This window comes from Eschrichtius robustus, chromosome 3, assembly GCF_028021215.1.
Source record: "Eschrichtius robustus isolate mEscRob2 chromosome 3, mEscRob2.pri, whole genome shotgun sequence".
NCBI classification, from domain to species: Eukaryota; Metazoa; Chordata; class Mammalia; order Artiodactyla; family Eschrichtiidae; genus Eschrichtius; species Eschrichtius robustus.
This window is the reverse complement of record NC_090826.1, coordinates 30,952,780-30,970,742: the sequence shown is the minus strand read 5'-3', so window position 1 is coordinate 30,970,742 and position 17,963 is coordinate 30,952,780. Positions and strand designations below refer to the sequence as shown.

Here is a 17,963-nt window from a genome sequence, read left to right as displayed (position 1 = left end):
TGCCGCTCGCAGCCGCCGAGACCCGCGGGAATCCCGGCCCGCCGGCAGCGGCACGGCGGAAGGAGGAGCGCGGGGCTGAGCTGCTTCTCGGAACCCGAGCGCCTCCCGGAGCCCGCCATCCCCGCCACCGCCTCTGGCCACCCGGGCGGATGACCGGCGGGAATTCTGCTCGCTTGGAGCGTGGGACCCGCCGGGCTCGGAGTCTCCAGCGCCGGGGGAAAGTGGGGCCCACGCAGCCAGGACGAGAGGGGGTGCGGTCCCAGTGCCACCCCCGCGCCACTCCCCACGTGGCGGCCGCGCCCCCGGGGCGTGAGCGTATACGCGGAAGGTAGGGGGGCTGTGAATGAAGCCCCAGCGGCCAATCAGCATGGTCGGCGCGCGGGACCCCAGGAGTGAGGCCCAATGGCGAGCTGTGGGCGGCCGGGCCGGGCGGCAGGCGGGCAGGGGGGGCGGGGGCCGGGGCCGGGGGGCGGGAGGCGGCTCCGCTGGCAGCCAATGGGCGGCGGGTGGGGTGGGGCTCCGGAGCGCTGAGCTGGTCGGGCTTTAAGCCGGCAGAGCGCGGCGGCGGGGCCCGCAGACGGAGCGGAGCGGCGGCGGCGGCGCGGCGCGGGGCGCGGGGCGGCATGGCCACCACCGCGCAGTACTTGCCGCGGGGCCCCGGCGGCGGAGCCGGGGGCACGGGACCGCTTATGCATCCGGATGCCGCGGCGGCAGCGGCAGCGGCGGCGGCAGCCGAGCGGCTGCACGCGGGGGCCGCGTACCGCGAAGTGCAGAAGCTGATGCACCACGAGTGGCTGGGCGCGGGCGCGGGCCACCCCGTGGGCCTAGCGCACCCGCAGTGGCTACCCACGGGAGGAGGCGGCGGCGGCGACTGGGCCGGCGGCCCGCACCTGGAACACGGCAAGGCGGGCGGCGGCAGCGCCGGCCGAGCCGACGACGGTGGCGGCGGCGGCGGTTTCCACGCGCGCCTGGTGCACCAGGGGGCGGCCCACGCGGGCGCGGCATGGGCGCAGGGCGGCACGGCACACCACTTGGGCCCGGCCATGTCGCCGTCGCCGGCGGCCGGCGGGGGCCACCAGCCCCAACCGCTCGGGCTGTACGCGCAGGCGGCCTACCCGGGGGGCGGCGGCAGCGGCCTGGCCGGAATGCTGGCGGCGGGCGGCGGCGGCGCGGGGCCGGGCCTGCACCACGCGCTGCACGAGGACGGCCACGAGGCTCAGCTGGAGCCGTCGCCTCCGCCGCACCTGGGCGCCCACGGACACGCACACGGACATGCACACGCCGGCGGCCTGCACGCGGCAGCGGCGCACCTGCACCCGGGCGCGGGCGGCGGTGGCTCGTCGGTGGGCGAGCACTCGGACGAGGACGCGCCCAGCTCGGACGACCTGGAGCAGTTTGCCAAGCAGTTCAAGCAGCGGCGCATCAAGCTGGGCTTCACGCAGGCCGACGTGGGGCTGGCGCTGGGCACGCTGTACGGTAACGTGTTCTCGCAGACCACCATCTGCCGCTTCGAGGCCCTGCAGCTGAGCTTCAAAAACATGTGCAAGCTCAAGCCGCTGCTCAACAAGTGGCTGGAGGAGACCGACTCGTCCAGCGGCAGCCCCACCAACCTGGACAAGATCGCGGCGCAGGGCCGCAAGCGCAAGAAGCGCACGTCCATCGAGGTGGGGGTCAAAGGCGCGCTCGAGAGCCACTTTCTCAAGTGCCCCAAGCCCTCGGCGCACGAGATCACAGGCTTGGCCGACAGCCTGCAGCTGGAGAAGGAGGTGGTGCGCGTCTGGTTCTGCAACCGGCGGCAGAAGGAGAAGCGCATGACCCCGGCGGCCGGCGCCGGCCACCCGCCAATGGACGACGTGTACGCACCCGGCGAGCTGGGGCCGGGCGGGGGCGGTGCGTCGCCGCCCTCGGCGCCCCCGCCGGCCGCGCTGCACCACCACCACCACACACTGCCCGGCTCCGTGCAGTGACCCCGCGGGCCGGGCCCCCCGCCGGTGCGCGGCGAGGCGCCGCGCGGCCTGAACTCTTTTTGTTCGGTTGCTTTGGATTTTACAAAAAGCCCAGAAACTTTCGAATAAAACCAAACACCCGGACGACCCTCTCCTGCGAGCGGCGAAGACGGCCGATAGGCTGCGTCGCCCGAGCCCCGAGAGAGAGGAGCGAAGATCCGGAACGCGCCAACTCACCCCGGGCATCCTGCCCGCCGCCTGCTCCCTGTCCCCAACCCCTCGACGACCCCCGCCCCTGCCCCCCCGGGCTGTTCGGGGCCGGATCCCGGCAGCGGCCTCCCCACAGCGACAGGTAACGCGGTTCGGGGTTAGGGATTACCCGGGAGAGAGGACGGAGAGAGGAGAGTTCCCCATCCCTCTCCCCGGCGCGGATTCCCGAGCCTGAGGGTCGAGGGTGGGGGACTGTCACTTTATTCGCTCCACGCCTCTTCTCTCCCATAAGGATGCGCCCCATCCCCCTTACCTTTCCTCCGGGCTTGGTTTTTTACAGTTTTTATTTATTCACGGAGCCTCTCGGCTCCTGGGGTCCTTCTAACTCCGCCCGCGCCCTTAATTTAAATCGCTGTATACTGTATTTATCGGGGCCCCGGAGGGGAGGCCGCGAGAGCCGCGTCTGTGTATAAAAGCAGGAAATAGCCAAAGCTTTAATCTAGCCTAATTTATTTTTTCCCCTTACCTTCCCCTACCCTACCCCAAAAAAGCGAAATAAAACAAAAAACAAACAAAAAAGAAAAACTAACAACAAAAAGAATTCGAGTGTTCATTTTTCGTTTCGTTTTATCCGAGCTCCGGCTCGGTTCCCGGCCACGCTGGAGGGGTCTGCGCTCCCATGCACACGCAGATGGGAAGGGGCTTCTGCCCCGCTGTAGACCGACCACCGCACAGCAGGGCCCCCACTCCCCGCGGGGCCCTGACCTCCCGGCCACAAACAAACGAAACTTGGAAAAGTTGGAGATATTTTTTAACCAGCTGTAGAAATAAGCCGTTCCCTGAGAACCTTCTGCCTGAGTCCCTGCAGCTTCCGTCCGCTCCCTTTCAGCGCCCTGGGATGCGGGATGCTGGAGGAGGCCTGCAGAGAAATTCCCCAAATTTGGGGTGAGGTGGGAACCATGTAAATATGTGAGATATGTACACACTGGCGGGGAGAAAGAAACATTTTGTGCTTGGTTTTTATTTTTGGTTTTCCGGGTTGCCCTCCCTCCCCATCCTAAAGGATTTTGTACACCCACTAATCCGAAAAAGATATTTTAATATGATTTCCAGATTTCTGATCCATCTCTATTTATTTTCTGGATGTGTTTGGAGCTTCCCCCTTCTCCATTTCTTGTTCTGTTTGTTACCGTTTGAATTTAAATTTTGTTATTTTATTTTTATTATTTTTTGGAACAATGTTTTGGTGCATTCTCTTTGTATCTTTATTGCAAAAAAATAATAATAATGTAGACTGGGAAGTTCCCTTTATATTTATGTTATAGTAAATATTTTATTACTCACATAAACATGTACCCCAGGGCTGTGTCCTGTCCTCTTTACTACTAGGGCTGGGTTGGTTTGTGGGTGATGGGATGGGATACCCCGGCTCACCTCCCCCAAAGTTCTGGCCTCACTATCTTGGAGGAAGGTGACCACACAGACCTTCTTCCAGGCCAGTATCCGTGCTGCTTGTTACTTGGGCAACGGTTGGGCCCCTGCCTCAGATGAGTGAGGTTAGGGAAAATGAAGCTACCTCATGTCCACCACCCCCCATAAACAGACTATCCTGGGACCAGACCAGGGCCTAAGACACTGCAGACACCACACTGAATTTGGATCGGCCATTCCTCAGGCACAACTCAACTGCTCTTCTGGGCCAAGGAAGAAGCCTGCCTCTCTCGACCTGGACCACCAGCCAGGCATCTTTGTATTCCCCACCCCTGACTCTGCACTCCCCGGGTGGGATCCAGGCCAACTTCATCATTCTGGGTCTTGGGGCAGTTGGAAGCCGAGTCAGGCCCCACCAGCCCACCGCAGCTGGCTTTCCACCTGCAAACAAACGGTACCCAAACCTGCCTGGATCCACTGGGAGTTCTAACAGCTTAGACAGGGGTCCTGGGGGAGTTGAGTGGCCTGGGGAGGGACCCCCGCCAGTTTGCGTGGGCAAAGCTGGTCCTACTTCTATGCAAACAAATGACCTGCCCCAACTTCTCTTGGGGAGGAGTGGGGGCAAGAAGAGCTGTGCCACCAGAAAGCCCTGGCATCGCCTCTCCAGGGATGGGTCCCCAAGGGAACCCCCGCTCCCCAGGGAGTGATGCTTCTGCCTATAGGAGGACTCCCGGGCTGTGCACTCATGACCTGGGGAGGGAAGCAGACATTCTCAGACATCCCCCTGTCAAGCCTTAAACACAGCCCGCCCCCCTCCCCAGAGTCAGGATGGTGGAGGCAGCTCCGGGTTTCAGGGCCAAAGCTGCAGACTATCTGTGTCCCAGTCAAGCTCTTTCTCCTTTAGAATAACTCCTCTTAAAAATACTAATCAAACGGCTCTTCCTGTTTCCTCCGTAGATGCAGTTCTTTTCCCTTCTCAGGAGAAACCACATGAGGTTTCTGTCACTCTTCGTGGAGACAAAGCTTGAAGGCACAAGCTGGGGAGAAAGTTGTGTCCCTAGTGAGGGTATGTGTGTGGCCCCCTCCCACCAGGGAAGTTGTCCAAGCCCAGGCCTGTGAGAGGCCTTGGCTCCACCTGACAACATCTTGGACGCCCAGAGAGGTGCTCCCAGACCCCCAAGTTGGCTGTCTCAGGCGGCCTGGGGCCTCAGGATGACTTGTTCGATGCTGAGGGTTCCAGGTGACACCCTGGGCTCTGGCCCTCAATCTCAGGAGAGAGTTGTCTCTGCAGAGGCCACCATGGTTTTCAAAGGCTCAGCCTCTCGCTGCTCCTTTTTTTTTTTTTTCTTCTCCCTCCTTAAGTCCAGCCTAGTAAGTGATTAGCCCTGCAGTTGGCACCCGTGTCCCAGCCATTCCATTCCCCAAACCGGCAGGCCAGGGAGCCTCCCCAGGCTTCTTACAAAGGAGGTTAGAAACTTTACCTGCCAGCTGAGCGACACCGCTACCGCTACCGGGAGCCGCTGGTCACCCCACCTAGGCCTCTCGTTTCCTGCTCCACTAACTACGGAACTTCGAAGTAGTCCCACACTTCCCCACACTCCCTCCTTGTTTCGTCCTTCCTGGATTTGTCCCAGCCTCAGGGCCCTGAAATGGAAGCGAATGTAGCTCGGAGCTCCCTGCCGCCTGAGTCGCAGCAGGATTGGAGGCTGGAAAGGGCGGCCAGGAAGACAGGGGGGAGGCCCTTCCCTGGCCTCTGCCTGCAGCTGACACCCATTGATGGATTGATTTCCTAATTGTCTGCTTAATCCCGTCCAAGAGGGTGGATTTATTATTTAAGCAAGTCAACTCAAAAACAGCAAAACAATGTGGCCCCCAAGATCGAGCAGCAGCTGAGGAGTAGAACAAAAAGATGAAAAAAAAGTGGGAAAGGGGACGGAAGAAAATCTTCCACTTGGCGAGTATTTTGCTTAATGAGACACCAGCCTGGGACAGCTACCCGGTAACCCAACCCTTGGTCACAGAAGGCCCCAGGGGGCTCCTTCCCCTAGTCGCCAGCCTGGGATGATGGTAGGAACCACAACACATCTTACTGTATAAGAAAGAAACCATAGGAAATACGGAGAAATATCTTTCCCTGGAGTCTTACTCCCTGGATAGAATAGAGTTTAGGAATGGCAGTCGGCTGCCATTGACCGCTTGACCGTGGGTTTTTCCATCCCATGTGTATATGGATCTACCTGCTCACTCCTGAGAGCTTGAAACTTCCTTTCGTTCAAGAGAGCCAGCTGTCCCTAGCATTGACCTCCCACGAAGCCCAAGCTTTCCCTAACAGATTTGGGATTTTCTCATCCCATCTCCCTCCCCTTCTCATTGGAACAAAATTATTTTCTAAGATCATGCAACCACAGATTCTGGTAGCTAGAGAGAGCGTCCCTCTCCCCATGTGAGCCTCTCTGTGTTGGTGTACAAACGTGTGCATGTGCCACTGTGCCCGCAAATCCATAGCTGCTCCCAGACATAGGAGGGGGGAAAGAAAGTCCATGCCACATGGCCGATGCTTTGAGCTGGGACAACGTTTGCAGGGTTGGGGGTGGCTAAAATGGGAAGAAGGAAGGTGGCCACTGTGGTTGCCTGTGATCATCAAGGCACACCTGGATGGTGCCCGGCCCTGAACTTCAAGGACGCCTGTATTCCCCACCACGACGTGCCCCAGGAAGTTGCACTGGCATCAATGTTGCATAGCTTAGGACCTGTGCAATCATCCCTTGACCCCAAGATTCAACTGGGTGTCCACAGGACTAGCTGACCCCCGCCACAACTGCCCACTTAGGGCTCTTTAGAATTGAGCCTCCTCTGGAGAGGCTCTGGGCCGACATCGGGGAAGGTCAAGCCCCTAGTGACACACCCAGGCCCAGGCTTTCCCCAGCAGGGCTGGAGCTCCAGAAAAGAGACCCACCTGAGCAGGGGGAGGAGTGAGAGGAGGCTGGTTACTTGGTCTGGCGGCTGCCGCCAAGCTTAGGGAGGGGGATTCACCCGGGGCCTCTGGCTTAGTGACCGAAGCCAGAGGAGCCATCAATCCTGTCCCTGCTCCGCATATGGGAAGGCCTTGGAGTTAGTGTTTGGCCCTCCATTCTGGGCTCCCCTTGCCGTTTGGGAGGCCTCCGTGTGGGAGGACTGCCCTCTATTGGTCCCTGAGCTGGGGCACGGCAGCAGTCACCAGGGCCACCTCACAGCTGAGCACACCCCAAAATCAGCATCAAGCTGGCTACTCTACAGAGGGTGCCGGGTAGAGCAGAGGCAACTTTCGCCTCCAATGGAAGCAGTCCTGTTTCACACACACAGGCTTGCCCATGACCCTTCCTTCCCCATCTACTACCCCGCCTGTTTCCACAGCCATTCTCGGAAATTCTCCATCACAGCTACCTCCTCTGTCTCTGCCCCACTCACACCTATCGCTGCCACTCCTCCTCTCAACCAGCTAAAACCCTGATGCACGCTCTGCCAGCTTGCTCGCTCACACGTGCTGACACTCTCGGGCACACCCGTGCCACCGTCTGGCCAGCTTCGCGGCCTTTGACACCGAGCTCTCCAGAGTCTCTGGGTACCTGCACCTGTGCTATTTGATTTGCCACACGCAGCATCCTTTCCATCCCTTGGCGGGGGTCCCCTCCTCTCAGGATTTTCAAGCACTCACCCCACAAACCACTTTCCAAACACATCCCTGCCCAGAATTGTTCCCAGCTCCTCCCAGATCTCGCCTGCTCCCTTCAGATAATTAAAGTTAGGCTGTGTGTTTGTATGTATGTGTGATCTTATTTTTTAAACACACACCCCCACACATACATATGCGTGTATATATACAAACACACACAGCAATTAGAACTATCCATTCCTGCCATCGTCCCTCCTGTGCTAAAAACATGTCCCCACATCGCCACACCATGAACCCAGCATCATGTAGTCACGGGCTCCTGATCTCTCTCTCTCTCTCTCTCTCTCTCTCTCTCTCTGTGTCACACACACACACACACACACACACACACACACACACTGACACTTTCACACACCCACCCCCAGCTCCCTCCCTGGTGTTTCTGGGGGGGGGGGCATGACCTCCCACCCACCTCCAGGGCATCTGAATGGGCTCCCCTCAGAAGAGCCAAGTACCAGGAGGGCTCTGCCTCAACGGCCCCCCACGCACACACCCCCAGTGGACATGTCTCTGGCTGAGCCTGACCAGGGTGGGTCTAGGTATTATTAGGCTGCAGAGACAGCACGGAGGCATATGGTCTCGTACACAAGAAATAATGTTCATGTTAAATCAGACCTCATGCATAATGCATGGTGCCTGATCTCACATTATTTTGGGTGTTCGTCAAAATCAGTGTTCTTTCTTGTGAGGGCTCCTGAAAGGAAGGGGAAAGGGCGTTCGCTAATTGCACCCGCAGCCTGGACCAGGGAGCCGAACGTGCCCTGGGAGCCTCCCTCTGGCCCCACGAGTGGGTCTCATCCCTCTGTCCCCTCTGTCTTTCCACATAGAAGGAGGGGCTGACTCGGGTTTGGAGCAGGCGTGAGGCCCCGTGTTATTTTTATTTCTTTTCTCTCGGCTCTCTTGTCCCCGGAGGGTTCTGGGGAATAGCAGTGGCTTGTCGTCCGCACACCCGATTCATTTGCCGTTTTATGAACTCCCCTTTGATTCATTGCCTCCCTAAGTCAATGATTCACTCCTGATGGCTTTTCAGAAATCCTTCTTCAAAGGCTCCAGATTATTCAGCTCTTAGCAGGAGCAGACTGTGACCCTGCACTGCTACTGCCCTCCCTGCTTACGGTTGGAAATTGTCACCATCCTTGCCTTTCCCCAGGGCTGGCCAGCCTGGAGAGGAGGAAGTGCTCCCTCCATGCAGAAGCTGCTAGAGTTGACCTCAGCAGCTCATGGACAGACCTGGCCCTCTGGCAAAGCCCCTTCCTGCCACTGTGGGTTACCTGCCTTTTCCCATTGTCATCAAAATCCCTGGGGATGCTCTCCATGTCTCAGGAGAGGCAGAGAGCAGAATAGTGAAGCACAGGGGCTGTGGGACCAGAAAGATCTGGGTACAAATCCTGGCTCTACCTCTGATCAGCTGTGTGACTTTAGGCCAGCTCCTTACCCTTTCTGTGCCTCAGTTTTCTGATACGGTGACAATGGCAGTCCCTACATCATAGAGCTATTTTGAGGATTAAGGGACATGAGGTACACAGAGTGCTCAGCATAAGTAGGTGATGGATGAATGAAAGCTGTTTTACTGTGGGGCCTGGGTAGGGCATTGTACAAAAGCAAGTGAACAGGGAAGAAAACCAAAATGTAATGAACTTTTACACGGATCCCACTCCGCCCAAGGCACTCTGACATAATACTTATCCGTGCACTGACTTTGTACTTTATTTTCTTTATCTCACATTAACTATTCCTATTTTGCAGATGAGGAAACTGTTGCCCAGAGGGTTTGAGTGACCTATCCAAGGCAGCAAGACTAGTTAATTATAAAGCCTGGAATAAAACCCATTTTATCTGACACACAGGTCCATGTTATGTTTATACTCCCTGCTGGGGTGAACAGTAGTGTCCAGTGCTTGGGGCATGTGCCCAAAGCAGAGGGGGTTCTAGAACTCAGGACTGGGCCAGGGAGAGAAGTAGGGACCAAGGGTATTAGAGCTAATTAGATCTGCCCCCTTCTCTACCACCGTGCAATCAGGTAAATCCCATGAGGCTCAGGGAAGTTGCATGAATCACCAAGAAGTTCAGGAAGCCTTCCTGATGTGTCGATTCAGAGCACTGTGCACTGAGAAGCACATATAGTGGCTAAGAATGCGGGCCCTGGCATCTGCCCAGGCTTCCATCCTGGCGTCACCACGTCCTACCCATGGGACCTTGGGCAAGCTACTTATGCTCTCCATACCTCAGTTTCCTCATCTGTCAAAAGAAGATGATGACAGTACCTGCCTGGTAGGATTGCTGTGAGGATTAGATGAGAGATGATATACATAAACACTTAGAAGAGAGCCTGGCATAGTGTAAGTGTGCATTAAATATTAGCTATAAAATCAACTTTATATGTACAATATATATTATTGTATAATTGCTGGGGCTGAAGCAGTGCAGAAAAATAATGCCTAGTGCTTTTTCTACCCCCAGAATTATTTTTCTTCATTCTCAAAACCATTCTGGGAAGAAAAGTTCAACCTCTCCATTCCCAGTCCACAGATGAGGAAACGGAGGCCCAAGGATTTTGAGAGACTTGCCCAAAATGACCCAGAAAATTAGTGGCAGGTGCAATCTCCTAGCCTGTTCCCCATCTGACTCTTTGTGGCAACCCCATGCCCCCAGTAATGTGCTCTGAGCCTCTTCTAAGTACTAAGGCTCTGTGCTGGGTTCTGGGGAGACAGCACCCAGAGGGTCAGGGAAGGCCCCATAGACAGTGGTACCATTAATGCGACAGTGGTACGCATTCATGAAGAATGCGTGAGGGGTTGCCTCTGGGCCTCCTAGCTCAGGGCCTGATCCCAAGGAGATAAAACCACTCAGCCCCAATGCCCTCAGACCCCACTAGTTCCCCCTTCCTGAGCCTTCATGCCTCTTCCTGCCCTGCTCAGGACCCTTCCACACACCCCCTTTGATCCCAACACAGAAGATTCAACTCAGGGTCAAGGCCCCTAGACCTCACGAAGCCACCCACCATGACACTAATCTAACTATAGATTCCTTCACGTCCCAACTCCTGCTTCTCCTGCAACCCTGCCCAGAGGTTGACCACCAAACCATGCCACAGGGCATCCCAGCCTAAAAGGCAGGGGCCAGGTACCTGGCTCCAGGCCTCACTCTACTGTTTATCTTTAGTATGACCCAAGTTGGGTCATTTGTCATCTCTGGACCTCAATATATGAAATGGGCATTCCCTCGTTTACCTACATCCATCCTACGTCCATCCATTCGTCCATTCACCAACCACCCACGAACCCATGCAACCATCCATTCATCCGTCTACCCACCCATCCTCTCATCCATTCATCCATGTACGTACCTCTTCAACCACCCACCCATCCATTTACCCAACCACTCACAATCCACCCACTCATCCAATCACACAATTTAACAGGTCCTATGTTGAGAAGCAGGAACAGACCAGTCCCCCTGTCCTTAAAACGCTCCTGGGTTAGTCTCTTCCCTTTCCTACCTCTCAGTCATATAGAGTAGGCATGTGAGAGCCCAAGGGAGATCACTGTTTGGGAGGAAACAATGAAATCTACTGTTACATCTATGAATCTTGTGTGTCAGAGCACTGGGAACCTCCATGCCCCACTCGTTTCTTCAGGGCCCTACAGAAGATGTAGTCAGTATAGCCTCTGCATGGCCCAAGGACTCCCCTTAGCTCTAAATTCTCATTCCAGGGATGCCAGGTATTAACCTAAACTAGAGAAATTTCAAAGCAAGTGAGGGAGAGAAAGGAGCTTGTGGATATAACTCTGCCAAGGCTGAAGATCACCACTGGAGCTCAGTTTTTCTACCAGAAATGGCAGCAGTATCTCAGCACCAGAGTGATATGGGGAAATGTTCTGGACCCAGGCCTGTCCCCACCTAGCTGTGTGACCTTGAGTAAGTCCCTGCTATTCTCTGGACCTCAATTTCCTCACCAGTGCAGTATGGGGGGTGGTCTATGGGTCCTCCCAGCTCTGAGGTGGTCCCTCTCCATCCTCACTTCCCTTCCAGCCTGAGTGGGCCTGCCACTCTAACAATGGGGCCTCTCTGACCAGCCCACACATGAGGAGGAGTACAAGATGACGTGGCTGGTGTCCACAGCCCTGAGTCCTCTGGCTATTCAACCCCGCCCTCTCCTGACACAAACAACCCTCAGTCACCTCCCCCTCCCACCCCCCAGAATCTGGGCATAGCTGGGGCTTGCTGTGCCCTGGTCACCCCATGAATCACCCCTCTATGGTCCCCGGGGGAGTGGTCCAGGGAGCATCCTACGCCCCATGCGGGGTGAGGGCCAGAATTGCGGCCCTCAAGCAGGCAGTGTCCACAGGAACAATGGAGGCCTGTGGCTGGCAGCCGGAATGCAGCCATTGTCCTGCCCTGGCCCCCAACCCCAAGGCCTCAGGTCCCCAGGCCAGGCAGGCTGGCGTGGGTCGGTGCATCAGGCACTCGTGTGCTGCTTCCCCTCTTTGGGCAGGCGAGCGGGTGGGCCGCCGGGCCAGAGCCCACCTCCACACCCCAGCTCACAAAGGATCCCATGCACAGGGTGAGGAGAAGCGAGGCAGGACCCAAGGAAGCCAAGCCGTCCTCGGACCCACCCATCCCTAGGGCACTTGGAGCAGACTCAGAGAAGGGGCCTCACAGCTCCAAGACCCAAGCTATACATCACAGTGGGGAGGGGGACCACATTAGAATAATGCAGGATTAGAGTGGGGTTGCTATAGCGACGTATTAGGGCAATACATCTAGGGAGCCTGGCCCCTTGGTGATGTATGACTCTGCTCAGCTGAGGGGAGCAGGGGGAGGGGACATTCCCACCCCTCCGAGGGGAGAGCAGACACCAAACATGCTCTTCATTGGGGGAGAACATCTGCCTTGGACTCCAAAAATAGGCTTCTCAGAATCCTGTCAAGACTGAAAGAGATGCCCTGCCAATCCAATCTCCAACAACCCCACTGGGGTCCACGCTCAACTCAGCTTCAACTTCAAATCCCAACTCCAGCCTCTGCCTCAGCCTCTGTCTCAGCCTCTGTGCCCCACGCCAACCTCAGCCCCAGCCTGCATCGCAGCCCCTCCAGGCTCTCTCCTTTCTGCTTCGGTGCTCAGGACGATTCCCATACTACCTCCCCAGCATCCAGTGGGGTCAGTAGGACTATATGAGGGTGGGGGAGGGGCAAAGAAGGAGGGAGGGAGGGAGGAGCACCCAGAAATACCCATCAACCAAACCATCAAAAGTGTTAATTCGAGAGAAGCCTGGAGAAAAAGGCTGAGGGCACCCATGCTGTCCCCTTCTCACCCACAGGCCTCCCCAAGCCAGCATCGGGGCACCCCACCCCCACCTTATCCCAGATCTGGGAATTTAACTTCCTTCTATATACTCCCAGGGCCACCACTGGGGTATTGGGGTGGACTAGCCCTAGAGTGAAACTTGGATGAGGCTCCCAGCAAAGGAGACCATGCTAAAATACTTTCATGTGATATTTGTAATATTGTGTGACAAAGTCAGACCATGAGATCCCTTTCAAAGTGCTATATCAAGTTATTTGTACTGCTTGCCCTATCTCAGAGGCCGCCCCCCCACCATACTCAACCCTCTGGGGACTTCAGGAAAAGATTCTCTTGAGATAACCTGCTTCGCTATATCCACCTTGATGAGAAGAGGCAGGACAGATAACCCGCTCCAAGAATCACATGAGTGAGGGAGGGATAAATTAGGAGGTTGGGATTAACATATACACACTACTGTACATAAAATAGATAATCAACAAGGACCTACTGTATAGCACAGGGAAGTATACTTAATAATCTGTAATAACCTCTATGGGAAAAGAATCTGAAAAAGAATAGATATATGAATATATGTATAACTAAATCACTTTGTTGCACACCTGAAAACAACACAACATTGTAAATCAACTATACTCCAAAATAAAATTTAAAATGTTTTTAAAAAAGAAAATGCTTTAGGACCTTTCCTAGCTTCTCAAAAAAGACAAAAACAAAAACAAAAAAAACAGTCATAAGTGCAAGTATAACCCTATCCCCCATCTCTCTGTATCTTGACTTTCCATCTGTGTTCACATGACTGTGTATAACTCTCATTTTGTGTGTGCCTCCTCACTGAATGGTATTTTTTAGTTAATTCAATCGATTACAATAATTACACAACGCCCCCCAAATTCTTCCTTTTTCCTTTTGAAAGTAACGCTCTGGCCCTGTGCCGGGGAGCGGGGTGGGGGGGGGGGGTGCGGGTGGCTCCAGCCCCAACTGGAAGATGCTGACCTCGACATCCCCAGCTCCCACCAGAGGAGGGCATATGTCATAAGACGAGGCAGGGTAGGAGGTGTTGCCTTCTGTTTGCACACTCATGCGCCACCTGTGCCCGTGAACACATGTGGGTAAATACACACACACACACACACACACACACACACACACACACACACATACACTTTGGCCCTACCCTGGTGTTATCCCCGCAATGGAAGAAGCGTCATCCATTATTAGAAAGAACCCATGAAGGGGGTTTCTTGTCTCACTGTCCTTCGTCCTCTGGGAGCCTCCTCGCTCACACTCACATAGACATACATGCTCACATGCCATATACGCACACACAGAGCAGTGCAAAGAGGAAGGGAAGAGAAAGGCCAAAAGAAGAAGGTAGGTGAAGACAGTGCATGTGCCCAGAGGGCAGCTCCTGGGATGGGGGCGGCAGAGTGCCCGGGGTGCACTGAGTGGGAGGGAAGCTTCGTGGCTTCCTCTCTTCCCCAGCCAGCGACCAAAGGTCAGCCCAGGCGGCTCAGCCACGTGCGGTCCACCCACCCCCATCGGGTCATGTGAGACCAGGACCAAAGCCTCATCAACACGCCATTGTCCTCCAGAGCCCAGCCTTATGCTGGGGGGAACAAGCCCCCCCCCAGCCCAAGAGCCGTCAGTGCCCCTCCAGAACCTGTGGTCCCCTCCTGAGGGGACCCTCTCATCCCCCACCTTAAGGTGCCTGATGCTCGGGCTAATGCTATCCTCTTTGGGGCCTTCCGTCCCCTTCTGAGAAATGGGAAGGAATCAGCTTTCCACTTGCACTGAGAGTGCCTGGGGTGGGAGTAGTGAGTGAGCAGGGGGAGGAAAGGCCCTCTTTCTCATGTGCCCTCCGAGGGGTGCATATACCACCCCATGCCACCCCCCTCCCCGCCCGTTCCCCACATACTGTGGAGGGGAGACAGAGTAGAGCAGAGAGGGCCCAAGAGTTGCCCTGAAGGTCATCTTGCACGTCAGCACAGGGATGGGCCCCAGAGCCCCTTGCGCCCTGGCTCCCAGCCTGGACCACAACACAGGCTCCATTGACTCCTGGGCACCCTCTTTCCCAAGATGCACGCAAAGCTGTGGGCTCGTGGTTCCGGCCCACGGGCCCCTGAGTCCCACAAGGCTCCATGGGGCCTAGCCCCACAGGACTCGCCCAGGAAAAGAGGCCAGAGCTGGCTGGCTGAACGGTGTGGGTGGAGGCAGCTGCCAAGGGGCTGGCAGGAGAGAGGGAGACGGAAGGGATGGACACTGCACCTACACAGAATCTCCTCGATCCAGGCTACTGGCCCTCACTGCCAACCCCTAGGCACTGCCCTACCCAGCCCAGAGTGGAGTCAAAGATCCCCAGTGCCTCCTCTACCCACCCCCCCTAATCCCTGCTGACTCCTTGCAAAAACAGGGACCTCTGCCCCAACACTGAGACTAAACCTAGGGCAAAGCCACCCTGGCCCACCCTCTGTCTCCTACAAGGGAAGTCAGGTGGAGAAGGATGGCTGTGTCTGTGGGAGGGGGATCAGAGGAAAGCTGGGCTCCTGTAAGGGGAGGGCTGCCCCAGCAGGATGACAGAGAGATGATTAAACCCACAGAGAAGATTGATAAGAGAGCTAAACAGCTGCAGCTCTGCAAGGTGGGCTGGGGACAAATCTCATCTTGTCCTGGCGGCACTCTAGGGGGGCTGGGGCAGCCTGGCTGAGCTCGTGACCTACACATGCTCACCCGGCAGAGATTGGGGCGGGGGAGGGCTGCTCCCACCTTCTTCCCCCACCCCCAGGCCTCTGATGGTGACTTCCAGAGCCCAGCCCTCACTCCTGCCGGCCCGGAGCTCGGCCCCCACTCCACACCCCCCTGTACTTAGGCAGCGCGCCCCTTCTCACAGGTGCCCCCTTCACCCACAGCATCTCTGCCACAGCTCTCACTCTCGTTATTATTAGATGTGATTTACAGCGGAAACGCTGAGTCAGACAAACCAAGACTCCCCAGGCAGAGGCAGTGGGAGAGGAGAGTCCAGGGGAGGTGGCCCTCTTGAGGCAGGTTTCTCGGAGGAAAGTGAGGAGATGGGGGTCCGGGATGAGCTGGAGGGTCATCTCTCCTGTTTCTCCTGTTTGTTCCAGGCCCAGGATCCTCACCTGGGTCTCTTGGACGTTCAGACCCCTTTTCTGATCCCCACCCAGGTTTTCAGCCTCTGATCTTCCTCAACAAGTTGGAAGAGAATAACCCAGAGATCCAGAAGTCTTGACATCAAGGTGGTTCTGCTGGGCCGTTTCCTCATACCAGGGCTCGTGGTCCAAAGATGGAGAGAGGCAGGAAAAGTGCATTGCTGGGGTCCCATCCCCCCACTCTGCAGCGGAAAACACAGGCACTGTACGCTCGTGTGGGCGTCCGAAGGCACCAGGACACGTGGGGCACAGTTCCTGCTCCCACCTTGTGCCGAAGAGCTCTGGCGGGCAGGTCCGTCTCTGCTCCCTAGGTCTCTGACTCCCTGGCAGGGAGGAACTGGGCATTGTTGCCAAAAATAAACGTTCGCTCTCCCGCTCCCTGGCTCCCGGCTCCCGCTCATTAGGATGCGTGGCGTTTGGCTGCGGTCCCACACCTTGCAGCTCATTATAAATATGCAGTCGCTGCTGGCGCTACCCCAATCATCTCTGCAATCAGAGCTTTTAATTAGGTTAATTAAATTGTATCAAATCTCGCAGGGACGCAGTTCACTGATGCTGATGAGGCAGCCAAAACAGACCCCAGCTCCTCTGCTAATGAAGGCCGCTGCCTGCCTGCGTGGCGAGAGAGCCCGAGCGCATAATAAACAGGCGCATCCTGTGGGAGGAGCTGCTGCCCAGGCCCTGAGCTCTGGGGACCCGGCAGGGAGGGGGTCTGCCTCCAGCCCACCAGGCTCCAGCTGCAGCAGAGACTCCCGCCCCGGGAGACCTTCGCCTTCACTATAGAACTAACCGGGGCAGCTTCTAGAGCCCAGGCAGGTGGGCAGGGTCGGGGCTCTGAGCACCTGCCACCCTTACACGGCAAACCTAGGTGTGCCCCCAAGCTTCACTGGCTCCATCTGGGGTTTCCACTTTCCCTCTCCCCCAGCATGGCCCGACCAGGCCAGGACCCCATCCCCTACACACACACACACACACACACACACACACCCCTGCCACTGCCTCTCTGGATTGTCTTATTAGCCAGGGAGGCCAGACTGAGACTACAAGGCTCACCCAGCCACTGCTGGTCTAGTCTCCATCTGCCATGGAGGCCATCTGCCCCTGTCGGGGTGGGTGTGGTCTATAATGCTACCAGGCAGTAGCAGGAGGTGGTGGCACCCCTCAGTCTCCAAGCGCCAGATGGACCCTGCACCTCCCCACCCACCACTCCACCTCAAGAGCCCTCTCTGAGGGAGGGACACTTGCCCTCCGACCCCCTGGGATCAAATTAGCTAGTGATGCGAGACGGTCCCTCATTCCCTAGCCCCTGCCCGTCCTGAGACGGCTGTCCCAGTCCCCTGGCAATCCACGGCTGGCCACGGGGGGCCACAGGCTCCAGAGCTAGAAAGGGCCCTGCAAAGGTCCTCCCGTCTTTACGCAGGAAGGCAAGTGCTGCCACCTCCAAAGGGACTGTCCCCAACGCTCTGCTCAGCCTGGCTCCAACCCCCTCCTCTTAACCCCTCTGTCACTGGCCTCAGTGTCGCTGAGCAGCTGAGGAGAGAAGATGGGGAAATTTTCAGTGCTCTCGGGACATGTTGTTTCTGCTGTAGAAGCTGGTTTTTTGGCTTGGAAAGGTTTTTTTTTCCACCCAGTAATGTGAAAACACGAAACCTGAAACCAACCCCCCGACATTTGCCACCACAGAGAGAAGACTTTGGGGGAACTAGGAGAGAGCTGTAAATGAGTCAGGCTGATTCAGGGCAGGGGGGGCTGCCCAGCTGCCTCCGGGGCACCAGAGTTTCATTAACACTTATGGTCTGGGCTTGACCGTCAGGTGACAGACGACAGGAGAGGAAAGGACTTCCTTCCCACCCTCAACCCCAAACACAGCAGCCCCCAGATAAACTCCTTTTGCCGAGAAACAGCTAGGTCCTTGGCTCTGTCTTGCACCAGCCTCTACTACCACCCTCGCAGCACCACTGCCCCGACACCAGCCAGTGTGCTCCCCTCGCACAAGAGAGGAAACGGCCATGGCCATTACCAGGGCCATCGAGGGATGCAGCCAAGACTAGGCAGGGAGAACTAGACACCAACTCCAGTCAGGAGAGATACAGATTAGACAGCACCTCCCCAAAGTAATGATGGATCCAGGAATAAGGAACAGGGAGATTCCTTATAGGGAGTCTGAAGAAGCAGGAGAGATTTTTTCCC

At 56.6% G+C, this 17,963-nt stretch overlaps 1 protein-coding gene across 1 annotated transcript; it reads left to right on the top strand.

Moving 5' to 3' along the window:
- The first annotated feature begins 623 nt into the window (after positions 1-623).
- Positions 624-1,967, top strand: POU3F1 (POU class 3 homeobox 1). The gene has a single exon (XM_068537889.1). It carries the CDS (start codon positions 624-626, stop codon positions 1,965-1,967), a length of 1,344 nt encoding a protein of 447 aa, XP_068393990.1.
- The last annotated feature ends 15,996 nt before the right edge of the window (positions 1,968-17,963 follow it).

What these genes read in the sequence shown, in the direction of transcription:
- POU3F1 (XM_068537889.1), top strand. Translation starts at nt 624, where the DNA reads ATGGCCACCACCGCGCAGTACTTGCCGCGGGGCCCCGGCGGCGGAGCC.